The 14196-nt window shown below is 38.9% G+C and overlaps 1 protein-coding gene across 2 annotated transcripts in view; it reads right to left on the reverse strand.

The window, feature by feature from the left end:
* The window catches only part of nfat5b (nuclear factor of activated T cells 5b), a 42654-nt gene extending 28917 nt beyond the window's left edge, over window positions 1–13737 (reverse strand). For both annotated transcript variants that reach the window (XM_062422829.1, XM_062422821.1), the window contains exon 1: window positions 13494–13737. In XM_062422829.1, coding sequence (XP_062278813.1) covers window positions 13494–13566 — 73 coding nt within the window. In that variant the 5' untranslated portion in view covers window positions 13567–13737. The remainder of the gene's footprint in view (window positions 1–13493) is intronic.
* Between the last annotated feature and the right edge of the window lie 459 nt (window positions 13738–14196).

Genomic DNA, 14196 nt, shown 5'->3' on the forward strand with positions numbered 1-14196 from the left:
TGATTTTACAGGGAAATGTGTTATGAATTCTACAAGATTACATCAGAGAATGTGACTCAAATATGTGGAAAGAAAAAGCCCAGTGGTTACTCTGCTGTTTAGTGCACCATAAAGGCCATTATACTTATCGGTACTAGTTATTGCATTAAGGAAGTACTACGAAACCATTCTTGCATTTGACATAATGTTCGCTTGATGAAGAAATGGCATAGAATAGAATAGAAATAACACATTTAACAAGAGGGGATGTGCGAAATCACGGTTATACTGCATGGGTGACACTCCCATTCCTGTTGAATTTTAGTCATCGATTTTTTTTTATTATCATTTTTTATTAAACCTTTATTTAACCATGTGGATCCCATTGAGATTATCTCTTTTTCAAGGGAGCCATGGCTAAGATAGTAGCAGTACAGTGTTTCTAACAACATGCAAGCAAACAATTAAAAACACATAAAACAAAACATACAGTAACAAGTCACAGAATCATATGTCTGAAAAGACAGGCAGGGGAAACGGAGCTAACTAATGAAGCAATTACACATTCCAATTGAATGCACCCAATTAAAAGCAACAAGAGAGTAAGAGTGTCTAAGCCAAACGAAAACAGGTAAAGCAGGGTGAATAATATAGAATCAGGTCAGGAATGATCAAGAGTGTATATTATGACATTCATTATGTTTAATTTCCACCTTGATCATCTTTGTAGCCTTACCCACCCTTGACTGACCTTTGCCTTTTGTCATTTCTGACAAACTGTGCTTATGTTTATGCTGATCTTTTTACCAGCATGCTTCAAAAAAGGGGGACTGGGTGGATCATAAAAAAGCAAAGGCATACAGCACTCACAAAACGCTGCTCAAGATATGAATTTACATTTTTTAACATGCATTTTCAATTGATATCGACCACAAGTTATGTGGTAAATTTACATTGGACCTCGTCCAAACTCCTCACAAAGCTTATATTTCAGCCTACACTTCAGTGTCAACTCGACTCGAGTCAAAAGAATAGCTGTCTTTTAAATAAATATACGGTTAGATGTAAACCAAATTTTGAAAAGATATTTTTTTATCAGCTGACCTTAAAAATATGCTTAGCTTTGGGGAAGAATCTGTGGCGCAGCAATTCCAATCGACAAAGACAGAATACTGTAGCTGTATTTCTTTTTTGCTGTGTTGTTAACACCCTGCAATCCTGCTTTTCTTGGAGCTGTGACGGAGTACTGTGGTGCTTAAAGAAAATGTCTCCCCAGTTGTTTAAAAAACTGAAAGTCAGCCAGACTTTAAATCAGGCTAAGGCAAGTCATTTGTGTCACACCAGGCTCGGGGTTTGTGGCATGTAGCTCTTTCAGTGCAGCTAATCCTGAAGTCGCCAAGAACAACCTCCAGGCATCAGTTTACATGATTTGCTTTCAACAGACACCCACTATGATCCTGACGTTACAAAACAGCCCACTGAGGCTGCTGTCAGGGCCAAACCACCCAGCTACAAGATAGGTTTGCAAACAAAGTGGTTTGTTAGTCGTATTTTATATTCTCACAGCACTGCAACACAGTTAATGTTAATCTCATAAATTATGGCTGAGATTAATGCTCTACAACTTATCCACCTTTAGCTCTGTGTTTACTCTGTGCGGAGTCAGAGATGAAACAGACAATGAGCTTAGTATGAAAGAGTGACTTCAGAAAGCAGTGGAATTCAAACTATTTACAGAGGACAACACGCACACGCACACGCACACACACACACACACACACACACACACACACACACACACACACACACACACACACACACATAACTTTGTACACTAACCAGAAAATGACATGCTTGCACATAGATACTGGAATGTACTATACTTTTACACAACACCTCCAGTGAATCTGGTGTTGACAGCTCCTCAAGTGACACCCCCTTTTCTTCTGAGTCAGAGGATACCAAATAACACACACACACACAGGAGGACATTGACAAAATGCATTCCCTAGCCCTTAACCATCACAACTAAATGCCTAATCCTTAACCTTACCCTAAACTAAATCTAAACCCAATTCTAACCTTCAACCTTAAACTAAGTCTGAAGCCTCAAACAGCCCTTTGAAGGTCTGTCAGAAAGTGAGGACTGGCCAAAATGTCCTCACTTTCCAGGTACAACACACACACACACACACACACACACACACACACACACACACACACACACACACACACACACACACACACACACACACACACACACACACACACACACACACACACACACACACACACGCACACACACACACACAAACACGAATATAAGCAAATTTACAAGCTAGCTAGAGTATGACAGAACAAAGTCTTTGGTGTGCCAACCCAGGCATTTCTGTCTGACTTACAGGAAAACCGTGCTGAGGCAACAGGAAAAGCCTGTAGCAACACAGCACGACACTCACCGACAGTGTGTGACATCACCAAGCTGCTAACCACATTTAGTCTGAACCTGGAAAAAGAATCACAGCAAAAGTGAATTTAAAAACTCCTCACTGTCTACAAAATAGTTAGCTAGTTAGGTCGTTTTCTCTGCCATAGTTAGTGTAGGCTACTTTGGACAAAAACATCTGTAAAAAATAAACATAATGTAGTGTCCTAAAACCTATTCTTGAATAAAAAAGGTTCATACTATGATGATATGTATGAGGCATATATAAAAACGACAGCAAATACACACACACAATAACTCATGAAATACAACAAAAATCCATTTGTCCACATGGCACAGTTCAGCTACAATCAGAGTAATTGTGGTTTTAAAAATAACTTGAGGCGTCACAGAGGTCAAGTTTTGGCAGCCTTGCAAACTGATTTCTGATTGGAAGTTGTTTGCTCTATTTAACAAGAAAGTGGGAACAAACAGATAAAGTAGCTGGCAGCATTAGCTCAACATTTAGCGTACACTGGGAAGGTCTGTTTGAGTCTTGAGGCACTCATGAATTCACAATAGAACAGTCGAGCCTGTAGAAACTTAATGCCTAAATATCGTAAACTGAGACACCATTTCAAAACAATCATAGCCTTAAACAAAAAAGCAGCCGGATCAGCAGGTCTGCTCAGGCCTGGCAGCAAATCTAAGACCCCACCTGCTCCTTCTGAGCCTATTCATACTGTACAGCCCATCTGTCCTCATTTCCTAAGTTTTATTTCTTAAAAACTTGCCATTTTTTCAGATTTGTAACTGAGCCTACACCTTTGGTTATTAATGACTTAAGAAGATTGGGTGTTCAGGTTAATTAAGGATTTGGAATGTCTACTTATTAGTCAGGCAAAACCACAGCCGGCTATGGAAGGAGTGGCCAAGAACCAGTGAAAACCACTAGACTGGAAGGTCGCTGCTCTGTTGACATGGTCTTGTTACTGTTTCAAAAATAAATAAATAGAGAAATACAAATTTGGACTTACTCTTCTTCACGCAAATTGGTGTCACCACTTTCTTGTTGGATACAGTATTGCAGTCTGTTATCTGACCAAGCAAAAATGTTAGCAGTATATAGCTCATTGGCTCTCAGATGAACACATGCTTCACTTTGAGACATTAGTTGCTGCACCTTGTTAAAAACTAATCTTCCCAGATCCTGCCATATAGCTCATGTGAGGATTCTTTATTGCTCATAACAGACTGCTACTATAAATTTAAAAAAATACCTTAAAGCAGGAGTGAGCCAATATGCAGGTCACATTTTCTGTTTCTGAGTTAAAGAGATACTTCAGCAATTAAGTAGTGGACTTCCATAAAGTTGGGAGATTTCTAAGAGGCAGATTAAACAAATAAATAGTTGACTAACATATCCTGACGTTTAGTCTCTAGTATGGGTCCACCTCCCAAAGTATTTGGGATTTTCCCATAACGTATCATTTGTTACACGTTAATTCAACATCAGGGTTATTTTTTCAGACTTTTGAAGTTCCCATCAGGGCTACTTAATACTGTTTTCATTGGATGAGCAGTATTCCTTGTGACAAGTAAACTGACTTTGAAAATCAGTGAAGGACTCCTTATACAACTTCGCACCCTGAACCATAGTGTATAGACTTGCATGTCATCTCTTCTTTTTGTATAAATGTCTTATTAAGTGGCGTTCTCACTGCTGAGTTGCCATGCAAACCACAGTTTAAGACAATCATGTCAGAACACAAGCACAAGAAATAAAATCAAGTCTCCTGTTGAGTCAAATTTCTATCCGAGCAGGTTGGGGCTTGCGAGGCGGTGGGAGATTGAACACTGTCATGCCTGCTGATGACCTATTTAACTCATCAAAAGAAAATAACTCCTCTGTGTCAAACTCTGACAAATACAGGAGTGGCAAGAAAGAGACTGAACAAATTTATACTGACAGAATATAATAACAATTTTACTCATATAATGACTCATGATTATGGCTTTTTAAAAGTAGGAGAGGAGAGTAAGTTTAATATTATTTTTCTAAAAATCTTTCTGGCAATATGCAAAGTTCAAAAGAAAAAAGTTCAACATGGTAAAAAGAAACTGTGAGAATAGTAATTCTTCTGAAACAGTAGCAAATTATAATGCTTGATGTCAATAAGGGCAACAAATAACACTGGCGGCCCAGGAAAAAAACTGAGGAAAAGAAAACGCAGGCAAACAATGACCTACAGAAATGTATGCAAAGCTGTTCAGGAGCGAAAAAGTTCACCTTGACTCGCCTCGACTTGTTTTCAGGCAAGAGATTCCACTGTGTGGGGGGTCTGAACAAACATGACCTTTGATTTTAAATTAAACTACAGCAGGGCAGCTTTACACGTGGTTAAAAGGTCTATGATGAAGTCAGGAGCTAAGCAGTTGGTGCAGGTGAGAGTAGAACAGTGTGAATATAAAATCCTATATTGGATTGTAAAGTGCATATTTTAGTAAGGTATGTATGTGTAGAATAGGTGTGATTATATCAATGTTCATTATCATTACTCTGATGTTTCAGCTTGTAGAAAAAAAACTGTAGTTACAGCGAAATTGGTCTAAAAGTAAAAAGTATTTGTTCAGCTATTTACTGTCTGTGTTCCCAGGTTGAATCTAGGGGAGGCGGGCTGCTGATACTACAAATAGGGTACCATTTTCAAATCAACGTGTGTTCAACTGCAAGCAAATCAGTGCCACAGTCATGTATCCTTTCGGACAGCGTTGGCTCTACCTGGCATCCTGTGCTCTGTCTCAGTATCCACACCTAATGCAAGTGTCATTTCACTAAAGACATTGAGAAGGAAACTAACAATGACAGGATGCAGAGGGAAATCGGACGGTCCAAATGCCGCTTTTCACCTCGGCCCTGCCAGTCTGCCGAGGAAACAGCGGATGACTCAGAAAAAAGAAATGAAAAGAAATGAAAAAAACAGGATATTGTGATACGATAACCGTAAAGCTTGTAGACTGGATTGTTTGACTGATTTATGCCACAGGTATTCAGGATTTCTGGAGATCATGAAATACTTCTGTGTACATGTCTCTATGAAACAACCGTGTGATGTGATGGATTTATGACAAAGACAGGAACAGAGTCAGTGAGGACCGCAACTTGTACAGGGTTTCATAAATCTGGATCATGTTTTTGAAACCATGACTCAAGTGTCTCAAAACATCCATTTAAAAAACCTGAGGGCAGATATCATATGTTCATGACTTTGTAACACTGTTCACTGACACCACTCTTACTACTACTAGCGGGACAGTGGGACACAAATTATATCACCAAAATGTCCAATGCAGATGTCTTAGACCAAACTTAAATGTATGTGGAAAACCTTAACAAAATGCATAAACTAAAAGACTACACTAAAAAAAAAAAGAGAGAGACCTCAGTACAGTAAGACATGAGGATGAAAAGACCTAATGCAAATGTTGTCAACCGGACTGGATTCAAATACACAGACAACACCAACACTCGGAGCAGGGTGCTGATGTGCAGCTGTGGTTTTAACCATGTGGTAGTTTTGCATAGTACTACAGTCACAGCGTCCCAAGTCCAAATCTTTGTTTTATGTCAAAGAATTCTCCTTATTATTGATATGCAGTAAGTTTGTCAGGCATCACAGCAGACAAAATACTGGACAACTGCTCCTGCATGAGAACTAGGATGATGAGAGAAGAAGGGTCAGAGTACTGTAGATAGTAATCCAGCTAGTTTCAATTTGAAGCTTATTTCAGGATATTGCAATCAAAGAATACACAACCACAAGGTATAGTTAATAGTTGAATCAACACCTCTCTGTCACAGTAAAAACTGAAGATAATAAGCTAAACAAAGGGAGGATTTATTGCAACGCTGGTATACTGGATTATAGTTAAGTTCTGGTGTACAGTGTCAGTGTAGTTAAAGCACAATAGTGTGGGGAAAAAAATCTGCTATGGTGGTACATTAATGGGTCTGTAAAAAATATCTGCAATTGTTTTTTGACTATATTGTAAAATGAGCCAACACTTATAATTAAACACTCTGTTAAACATGTTTTTGGGTTTCTTTAGATGTAAGATTATTAATGTCATTATTTGATATTAGGTCACAGTTTTGGTATCATCTGTGGCTCATTTTGTGTCAGAAAGTATCCCGGCAGTGTGTATGTACTGTGCGTGTGCAGCCTAGTTATAAGCTCATGCTTCTCATCTGCCAATGGAAAGAATCCTGCCAGCCAAGATTCACCACACTTAATATTTAATGTCTTAGTTCAGATGCGTCTTTCTCTGGAGAGAAACACGAGGGGTGGATGTTAGATCTCACAGGTGCTTTGGGCTTTTCGCAGACGAGTGTGAGAAAACCTCTGCCAGATGATTGGAAGCAAAAGCTTTAGGAATCACGGCCTCCTGTGCTCCTCCTTTGGACTACATGTGACAGTATAAATCTGAAAATGCATCCTTTACTCCTCATTTTGGCCATTATTAACATCATCATCCTATGATGAACTACTATACCAGAGACATACAATGCTGCTCAAACACCTTGATGGAGAGGCAGAATTTGAGCTTGACATACTATGAAACTGCCACTGTTGTTTTTCCAAGTGAAACTCTGCTCCACCGCAACATTTACCCAGAAAATAAATTCCATTCAACAGCAGATAATGTGATAATGTGACTGCTTCAGGGTAAACAAAGATCTGCTTCCATTACATGGACACAATTAACATGCTAAGCTAAAATAGGTCAAGAAGACAAAGGTCTGCAACATTGCTCACAAAAAAGAAGTGTCTGGGAAAAACTGGGAAATACACTCTAAAAACATGCTAGATGAACGCTAAACTGTCGCACAACACATTCAAATATCTTTCATAGTATAAAGGTGTTGCATCATCATAAATTTGACATAAAAAAAGTTTATTACCTCATAAGAAAGCAATAGCATTGTAAATATCACAAAAGTTAAGGATGTCAAGTGGCAGCAGCTTTGGTATTTGGTGCAAAAACAAAATGCAAATAAAGTGTGTAACATTCCTAGTGAGTATAAAGGCTATGCAAATAATACATCTGCAAAATATTTACTGAAGAGTGTAAAAGTAGCAGAACAAGGTGAGTGACTGATAACCCCAGGTATGACATAAAATCGACAAGATGTAATTGTGGCCACCTTGATTGGCGCGGCTGAAACAAAGTCACAAGTGTGCAGTAAATACCAGAGGAGGTGATATTTTGACTTGAGCCTCATTTGTCCTTTTATTGGGGTTTGTTTAGTGTTAATGATTAATCAAATAGATTCAAAAGAAGATAAGGAGGTCAACCTGCACCACTTCTGTGAGCAATTTGCATCACTACATTTGTTTTTGTTAGGACACACACACATACACATGCACACCCACCCACACACACACACACACACACACCATGAATCCAAACAATCCACATGAGAACTTTATATCGATTATCATATTCATATTTACTTCATTAATAAGAGCAACATTTTTAAAAGATTCTTCTGCTGCCAGTAGTTCAACTATATATCTTAATATTTGCTTTATTGAATTTCCGAGCAAAAATGCCACACTCACTGCTTCTAGCTTCTCAAATGAGGAGATTTGCTCTGTTATATAATAAATGAAATGCCTTTGGGTTTTGAGCTGCTGGTCAAACAAAACATTGTAATATATCTCCTATAGCAGTGGTCAATTATAATGAGCATTCTTCCACAATTGTCTGACAATTCATAGACAAAACAATTAACTGATCAATCAGTAGTTGCAGCTATAATAGATGGGTAGACCATATATGCCAGAAACACTACCTACCTACATGTGAAGTGGAAAGAACCTGTTATGTGTCTACTGGTTAATTTTCCACTCGGGTACACCACAAAACAACAGCAAAAGTTCTTTCTCAGGCATGCTTTCTCTCTCTGCCGCCCACTCTTTTATCTCACTCTCTTTCAAATTAGTAAAGAAGTAAGCCTTTTTTTGTTAAAATGTCAATAATATTACAAGAAATTCCCGGTCCATACTGTTCTGAAAACTGCACCTCATTAACTCCTTGTCATGAGAGAGTACCCCAGGAGCAGGGGCGGGAGCTGGGGTCCTGTGGTCAATGCGCAGGTAAAGTTTCTTGGTAACGTTTTTTGGTGTGAGAGGGCCATAAGACGCATTGGGGGTAGAAAGAGTAATAGAGCTTGCATAATACAGGTATTGTAGACACTAAACAGGGGGGGTTTGATGGCAATCTTGACAAACTGTGGCCCCAGCTGCTGCAAGCACAGCACTCTCAATGATCAAGGAGCTTAAAAGCCAAGACCAGGACCTGTGGACAACACCAAGGACCCTCCAGGAATCGAGATTCTTTACCATCATCTATATTCACAGTAGTAGATTCAGAGTATCAGACTGATCTGAGAGCTCACACTGCTGTCTCACTGAGAGTTGGCTGGCTAAGCATACATTACGCAAACTTCAGTGTGTTGATCCACACATAGTCATCATTATAGCATGGGAAAATAATGTTTCTTCAAAATATGCTTTCAAAAGTGGAAATTGATTTTAGATATCAATACAGTGTCTGTCCCAATCGTGTAATTTCTTCTTTAGTGACACCTGGCAAAAAAAAAGTTTTTAAATCCCTGAGCTGTTCAGACTGAAGCACAACTGGCAGACTAAAGCATGCAGAACAGGTCAGGGTCGATGCTGAACAGATAAAGACACTGTAAAGAATGTTCCTGTAAACACTGAACGTCTCTACTTCACAGTATTTACAATGATCTAAAGTTTATAAGACTACTGAGTCACAGGTTAAAAATGTCAAAATGGTAAAAAAAAAAAAAAAAAAGGATTTTTATTCCTTCTGTTCCAAATGATCATTTGAGGTCGGAGTCCATCTATTAATGTTTTTATGGTTGTAAAGAAATCATGAACTCTAAAGATACTTTTCCTTCTATTTCAGATGCTTTACTTCAACTGTATTTTTTTAATTTCATCATCAGATATCAACAAGCTTTCAAGGCAATCAAGTATTTTTAAGCGCATGCCGCTAAGTTTGCTTAACACAGAAGAGTCAATATTAATAGAGTGCTATTTAAGCCAAGGTTTACACACAGAGCAGCCAGAGGTTTAATCATTGACCAGGCTTTGGTGGGTGTCAATATGAAAAAAAACTAAACTATGTCAAGATCTGCGGTCTTACAATTGTTAACAGAGCTTGATAGAACTTGTTATTGAAAGCCATAACATTCTTTAGCTTTGATGTGAAACTGCTGGGAAGATATTTTATGGCACCTATTAACCCACAACCGACAAAACTACAAAGGTGGTTTGAGAATCCAGAGTGCCATCGTTACAGTGAGTTGTTCTTGTCTTGGTGTTGCCTGCTTTGGCTTTTTCTGTAGAACATCCTTACTCACCAAAATAACCTGTTAAATACACATTAATAAAGAATTTCAGCTCATCTGCCACAATCTACTTATAGAGTGTCCTTTAAAGTCTCCTCACACAGGTCAAGTATTCAGCTGCATGCATTAACGCTTTTGTCCTTTCACCAGAAGGGCAATCCAACACACAACCAAAGCAGAGTTGCATTTGTCTGCCAGATGCAAAATAAATCTCACCTCCAACACACAGCCAAGCAACAATCATGACACAACACTGTATGATTAGTAAGCAAAAAAGCTAAGCAAAAGAACAAGTTACTGTTGGATAGAAATTTAAGCTGATTTGGTGCACAAGAAATGACAAAAGTCTATAACAGGTTGTCAGGTAGTGCTGATCATGGATAAACGCTTCCGATCAATTGGGAGTCTCAGTTCCTCTCAATGGTATTGCATGACCTCCTTTTAATTGTTTCAATCTGTGAAAGTGAGAATTTTAACATCTGTTAAGTAATATTAAGAGTTGCAAATATCAATGCAGATACCCTAAACTCTCAGCAATTATTAATTAAATTAATTAAAATACTTAAAAAAAAATATATATATAATAATAATAAAATAATTAAAAACTCTCTGCTCATTTTGATACGACTAGTGGTAAGTCAGAAAACTTGTTTTTTGTTTGTTTATTTTTTGTAATTTGAGTGAACAGATTCTTTTTGCCCATGTTTATGTTTGCTTAATTATTATTAGTAGTTGTTGTTAAGTCGTTTTACCTGAACAGAACATACTGAAATTACAGGAATAATGCTGTTTTAACCAGTTAGATAAAAGACTCAGATAATGATTTCTTCTACATGCCGTAGAGAGATAGGTACTGAAGTGTTTAGCCTAGCTTAGCAAAAAAGGGTTAGTTACCAAAAAATAAACAAAAAAATGCAAGGGACATCTTCAGTGAGACAATGAGATATAGATTAAGGAAGCTGATTTGAGTAAAAGATCCATGAGTTTAAGGCTTATCAGACACCAAAACACTGCACAGCAGTTTGTAATACTATGAGGAACAACCCAGAGAAGGTGTGACCTCTCCACCATCTCAAAGTAAACAGTAGAAATACACCATTCATGTTACAAAGTTAATCTACCTACAATTGCACATATTTGAGTGGCCAGTATGGTGTATTGCTGGATGTCGTTGTATTGCGATGCGACAAAAACTGATCCAGCATATACACAAATCTTCGGTCACCAAATTTAGGTTTTAAATATGTTGTTAATTTATGTGTTTAAGTTTTAAAAAAACATATACCATTACTTGTTTGTTGTTTTTTACTCTCATATATGATACTGGCTTCAAAGCGCTGCATCGGTCTATGATGATGGAATTGTTAGTTTCACACAGTGATTACTGAGTCAGACCTTTTTACAAAAATCAGACACATCCTGTCTCAAAATGATGCTGAAAAACTAGTCCATGCATTTGTTACTTCTAGGAAGTCTCTGTTCAGACTTCATAAGAGCCATCTGGTTCCAATCCAGATTGGCTAAAAATCGGATTTTGGCTTGCAGTGCGAACGCAGCCTTAATGATCAGGCTCCATCATATCTTAAAGAGCTTATAGTACCTTATGTACCTACCAGAACACTGCGCTCCCAGAACGCAGGCCTACTTGTGGTTCCTAGTATCTCTAAAAGTAGAATGGGAGGCAGAGCCTTCAGTTATCAGGCTCCTCTACTGTGGAACCATCTCCCAGATTCGGTCCGGGGGGTAGACACCCTCTCTACATTTAAGAGTAGGCTTAAAACTTTCCTTTTTGATAAAGCTTATAATTAGGGCCGGCCAGGCTTGTCCTGGACCAGCTCCTAGTTTATGCTGCTATAGGCTTAGACTGCCAGGGGACTCCCACTCCCATGATGCACTGAGCTCCTCTCTCCTCCTCTCTCTCTCTCTCTCTATCCATCCATTTATATCCATTAATGTACCACTAATGCATTCAATAACCTAAACTTCTTCCCCGGAGTTGTCTGTGCTTTCTTGTCTCACAGGTAATCTGGGCCTGTAGATATCCGGACGACAGATTCCAGTCCTGGACCTACTAGCTTCAATGTTGATATTCAATGTGTTTCTCTCTCCTATTCTTCCTCTCTCTCCTCTCTACCCCAACCGGTCGAGGCAGATGGCCGCCCACTTTGAGCCTGGTTCTGCCTGAGGTTTCTTCCTGTTAAAAGGGAGTTTTTTCTTGCCACTGTCGCCAAGTGCTTGCTCATGTGGGAATGTTGGGTCTCTTTAAAATTAAAATAAATACAAATAAAGATTAATTGATTGATTGATTGATTGATCTTATTTGATAAAAATATAGCTTGCTAAAAAAAAGTTTTGGGGACATATTTGTTTAAATCCAACTGTTAATAGAAAGCAGCAACACAGAGCTTTCAATTTTGACAGTAAGGCCTTAGTGTGGTACATTGCAAACAACTGATGGAGATTATATCACTCATGATTAGTCTGCAAATAGCATAGGAATCTGTGCTAAAAGTCGTGACCTTAAAATTGAAATAAAATCGAATCGAGGATTTGGAGAAATCGTGACACCCCTACAAACAACTCACCTGGACTTAACCCTCTGCTCCTGCAAGGGACACCTCATGAGTACCCTGCTCCGACACTTTATACCCAACCATCATCACTGTCATGTCGCCTATTTACTGTGTATGATTACCACTGAGGACACTGAGGCATTATTTATATTGCTGTTATTCTTATTGTTTTTATAACAAAGTTGTAGAAAAGTATTTATATTTATTTATTTTGATAATATTCACAATAATAGTTACACCCCTCATGGTGCTGACAACTAAAACCTGCACGGTGGCATAATGTCACTGTTGCTCTGCTTTTATTTATCTATTTTAACCTGTCAATCATGGTTACATACGGGTGTGCGCAACTCACTTTAAAAGCAAGAAGTCACACCATGCCACAGACCTGCCTACGTAGTTTGTTTTTTTGTTTTGTAATTGTACATTTTCCTGTGTGGTATGATGTTTCATGAATATGTTGTTTTTTTGTGTTAGCAACCTGCGCTGTGAAGAACGACATTTGGTTCCCATATACTTTGTATGTGGATGAATGACAAATAAACAAGCTTGAATTTGATGGGCTCACATGCAGATGATGACACTATAAATGTTTGTGCCCACTAGCGCCACCCTCAGGGGCAGAGCAGTGTGGTGCCTCGGGTGGAGGAGGGGCAGGGGGCCCTGATGGCCCACTCAAACAAACCCACAGACATCCACATACACAGCACTGCTTTTCAGCTAGCAGGGAAAACGTAAACTGGTCTGACCGGTGTGAATGCAGCTGCTGAGGGTTTCAGTTTGGGGGGGGGGGGAGAAAAAAAACCCGACCCGGGTCCGGGAAATAAAACCAAAGAGTGAAAGCTGAAGGATCAGAGACTAAAAACTTAACTCCAGAAATGTTATCAGGAAGCATGTGTGGCGGCTGGCAGTTCATAAATGAATGACACATAAGGGGATGAACGTCACACACACACACACACACACACATGGACGGGAACAACCAGGTACCCTTAAACACACACAAACTCATTACAACATAGCGGAAAAACTTCAACAAGGGCGTCACATAAGAAAAGAGCTATTAGCTTACCTTTAGAGTACAAGGATCTGGGAGAATTCAAGTCGAGGTCCCCGCTGAAAAGGGAGATAAAGTCAGAGGGCATCGCAATCCCTCAGCGTGAGGAAACCGGACAGCGTGACGTCGCTGAGAGAAATATTAAATTACTTTCTCCCCCGACTGTCAGAAAACCTTCAAAGTTCACACAACTGTAGTTTGTGACTCGACCCTGTCGCTGTGGCTGGGTAACTGTCTCTGCTGTCACTCGGCTGGCTCCCCTCTGCTCCGCCTACGACGCATGTTTGTTGTCAGCAGGCGACCCGAGCTGCTCTTACCGGGAGCCACGCCCCCACACGCATGACGCAATACGTACAACAATTACGCACGGACAATTTATGATAATGAGTGTTATGAAATTGCTGGATGAGTCCCCTGACTGTTCATTTTAGTTTTTTACCGATTTTGTTTTTAAATGTATTATTTAAACTGCATAGACCAATTTTAGACGAATTATATAATATTTATTTTTCATTATTTATTTATTTTCTATAATTTATTTGCACATTAATGCACCATATGTCTGTCTATCTGAAAGATATCTATATGTTTGATGATTCTGTAAAAAAACAAAAAATATGATTATGAGATATATGTTTGTATGTGTAGAGTTTTCTTATGTGAACATGGTGAAGCAGCTTTTAGCTGTTATGCTGCACACAACTGGAACAAACTACCA

This window comes from Scomber scombrus, chromosome 1, assembly GCF_963691925.1.
Source record: "Scomber scombrus chromosome 1, fScoSco1.1, whole genome shotgun sequence".
NCBI classification, from domain to species: Eukaryota; Metazoa; Chordata; class Actinopteri; order Scombriformes; family Scombridae; genus Scomber; species Scomber scombrus.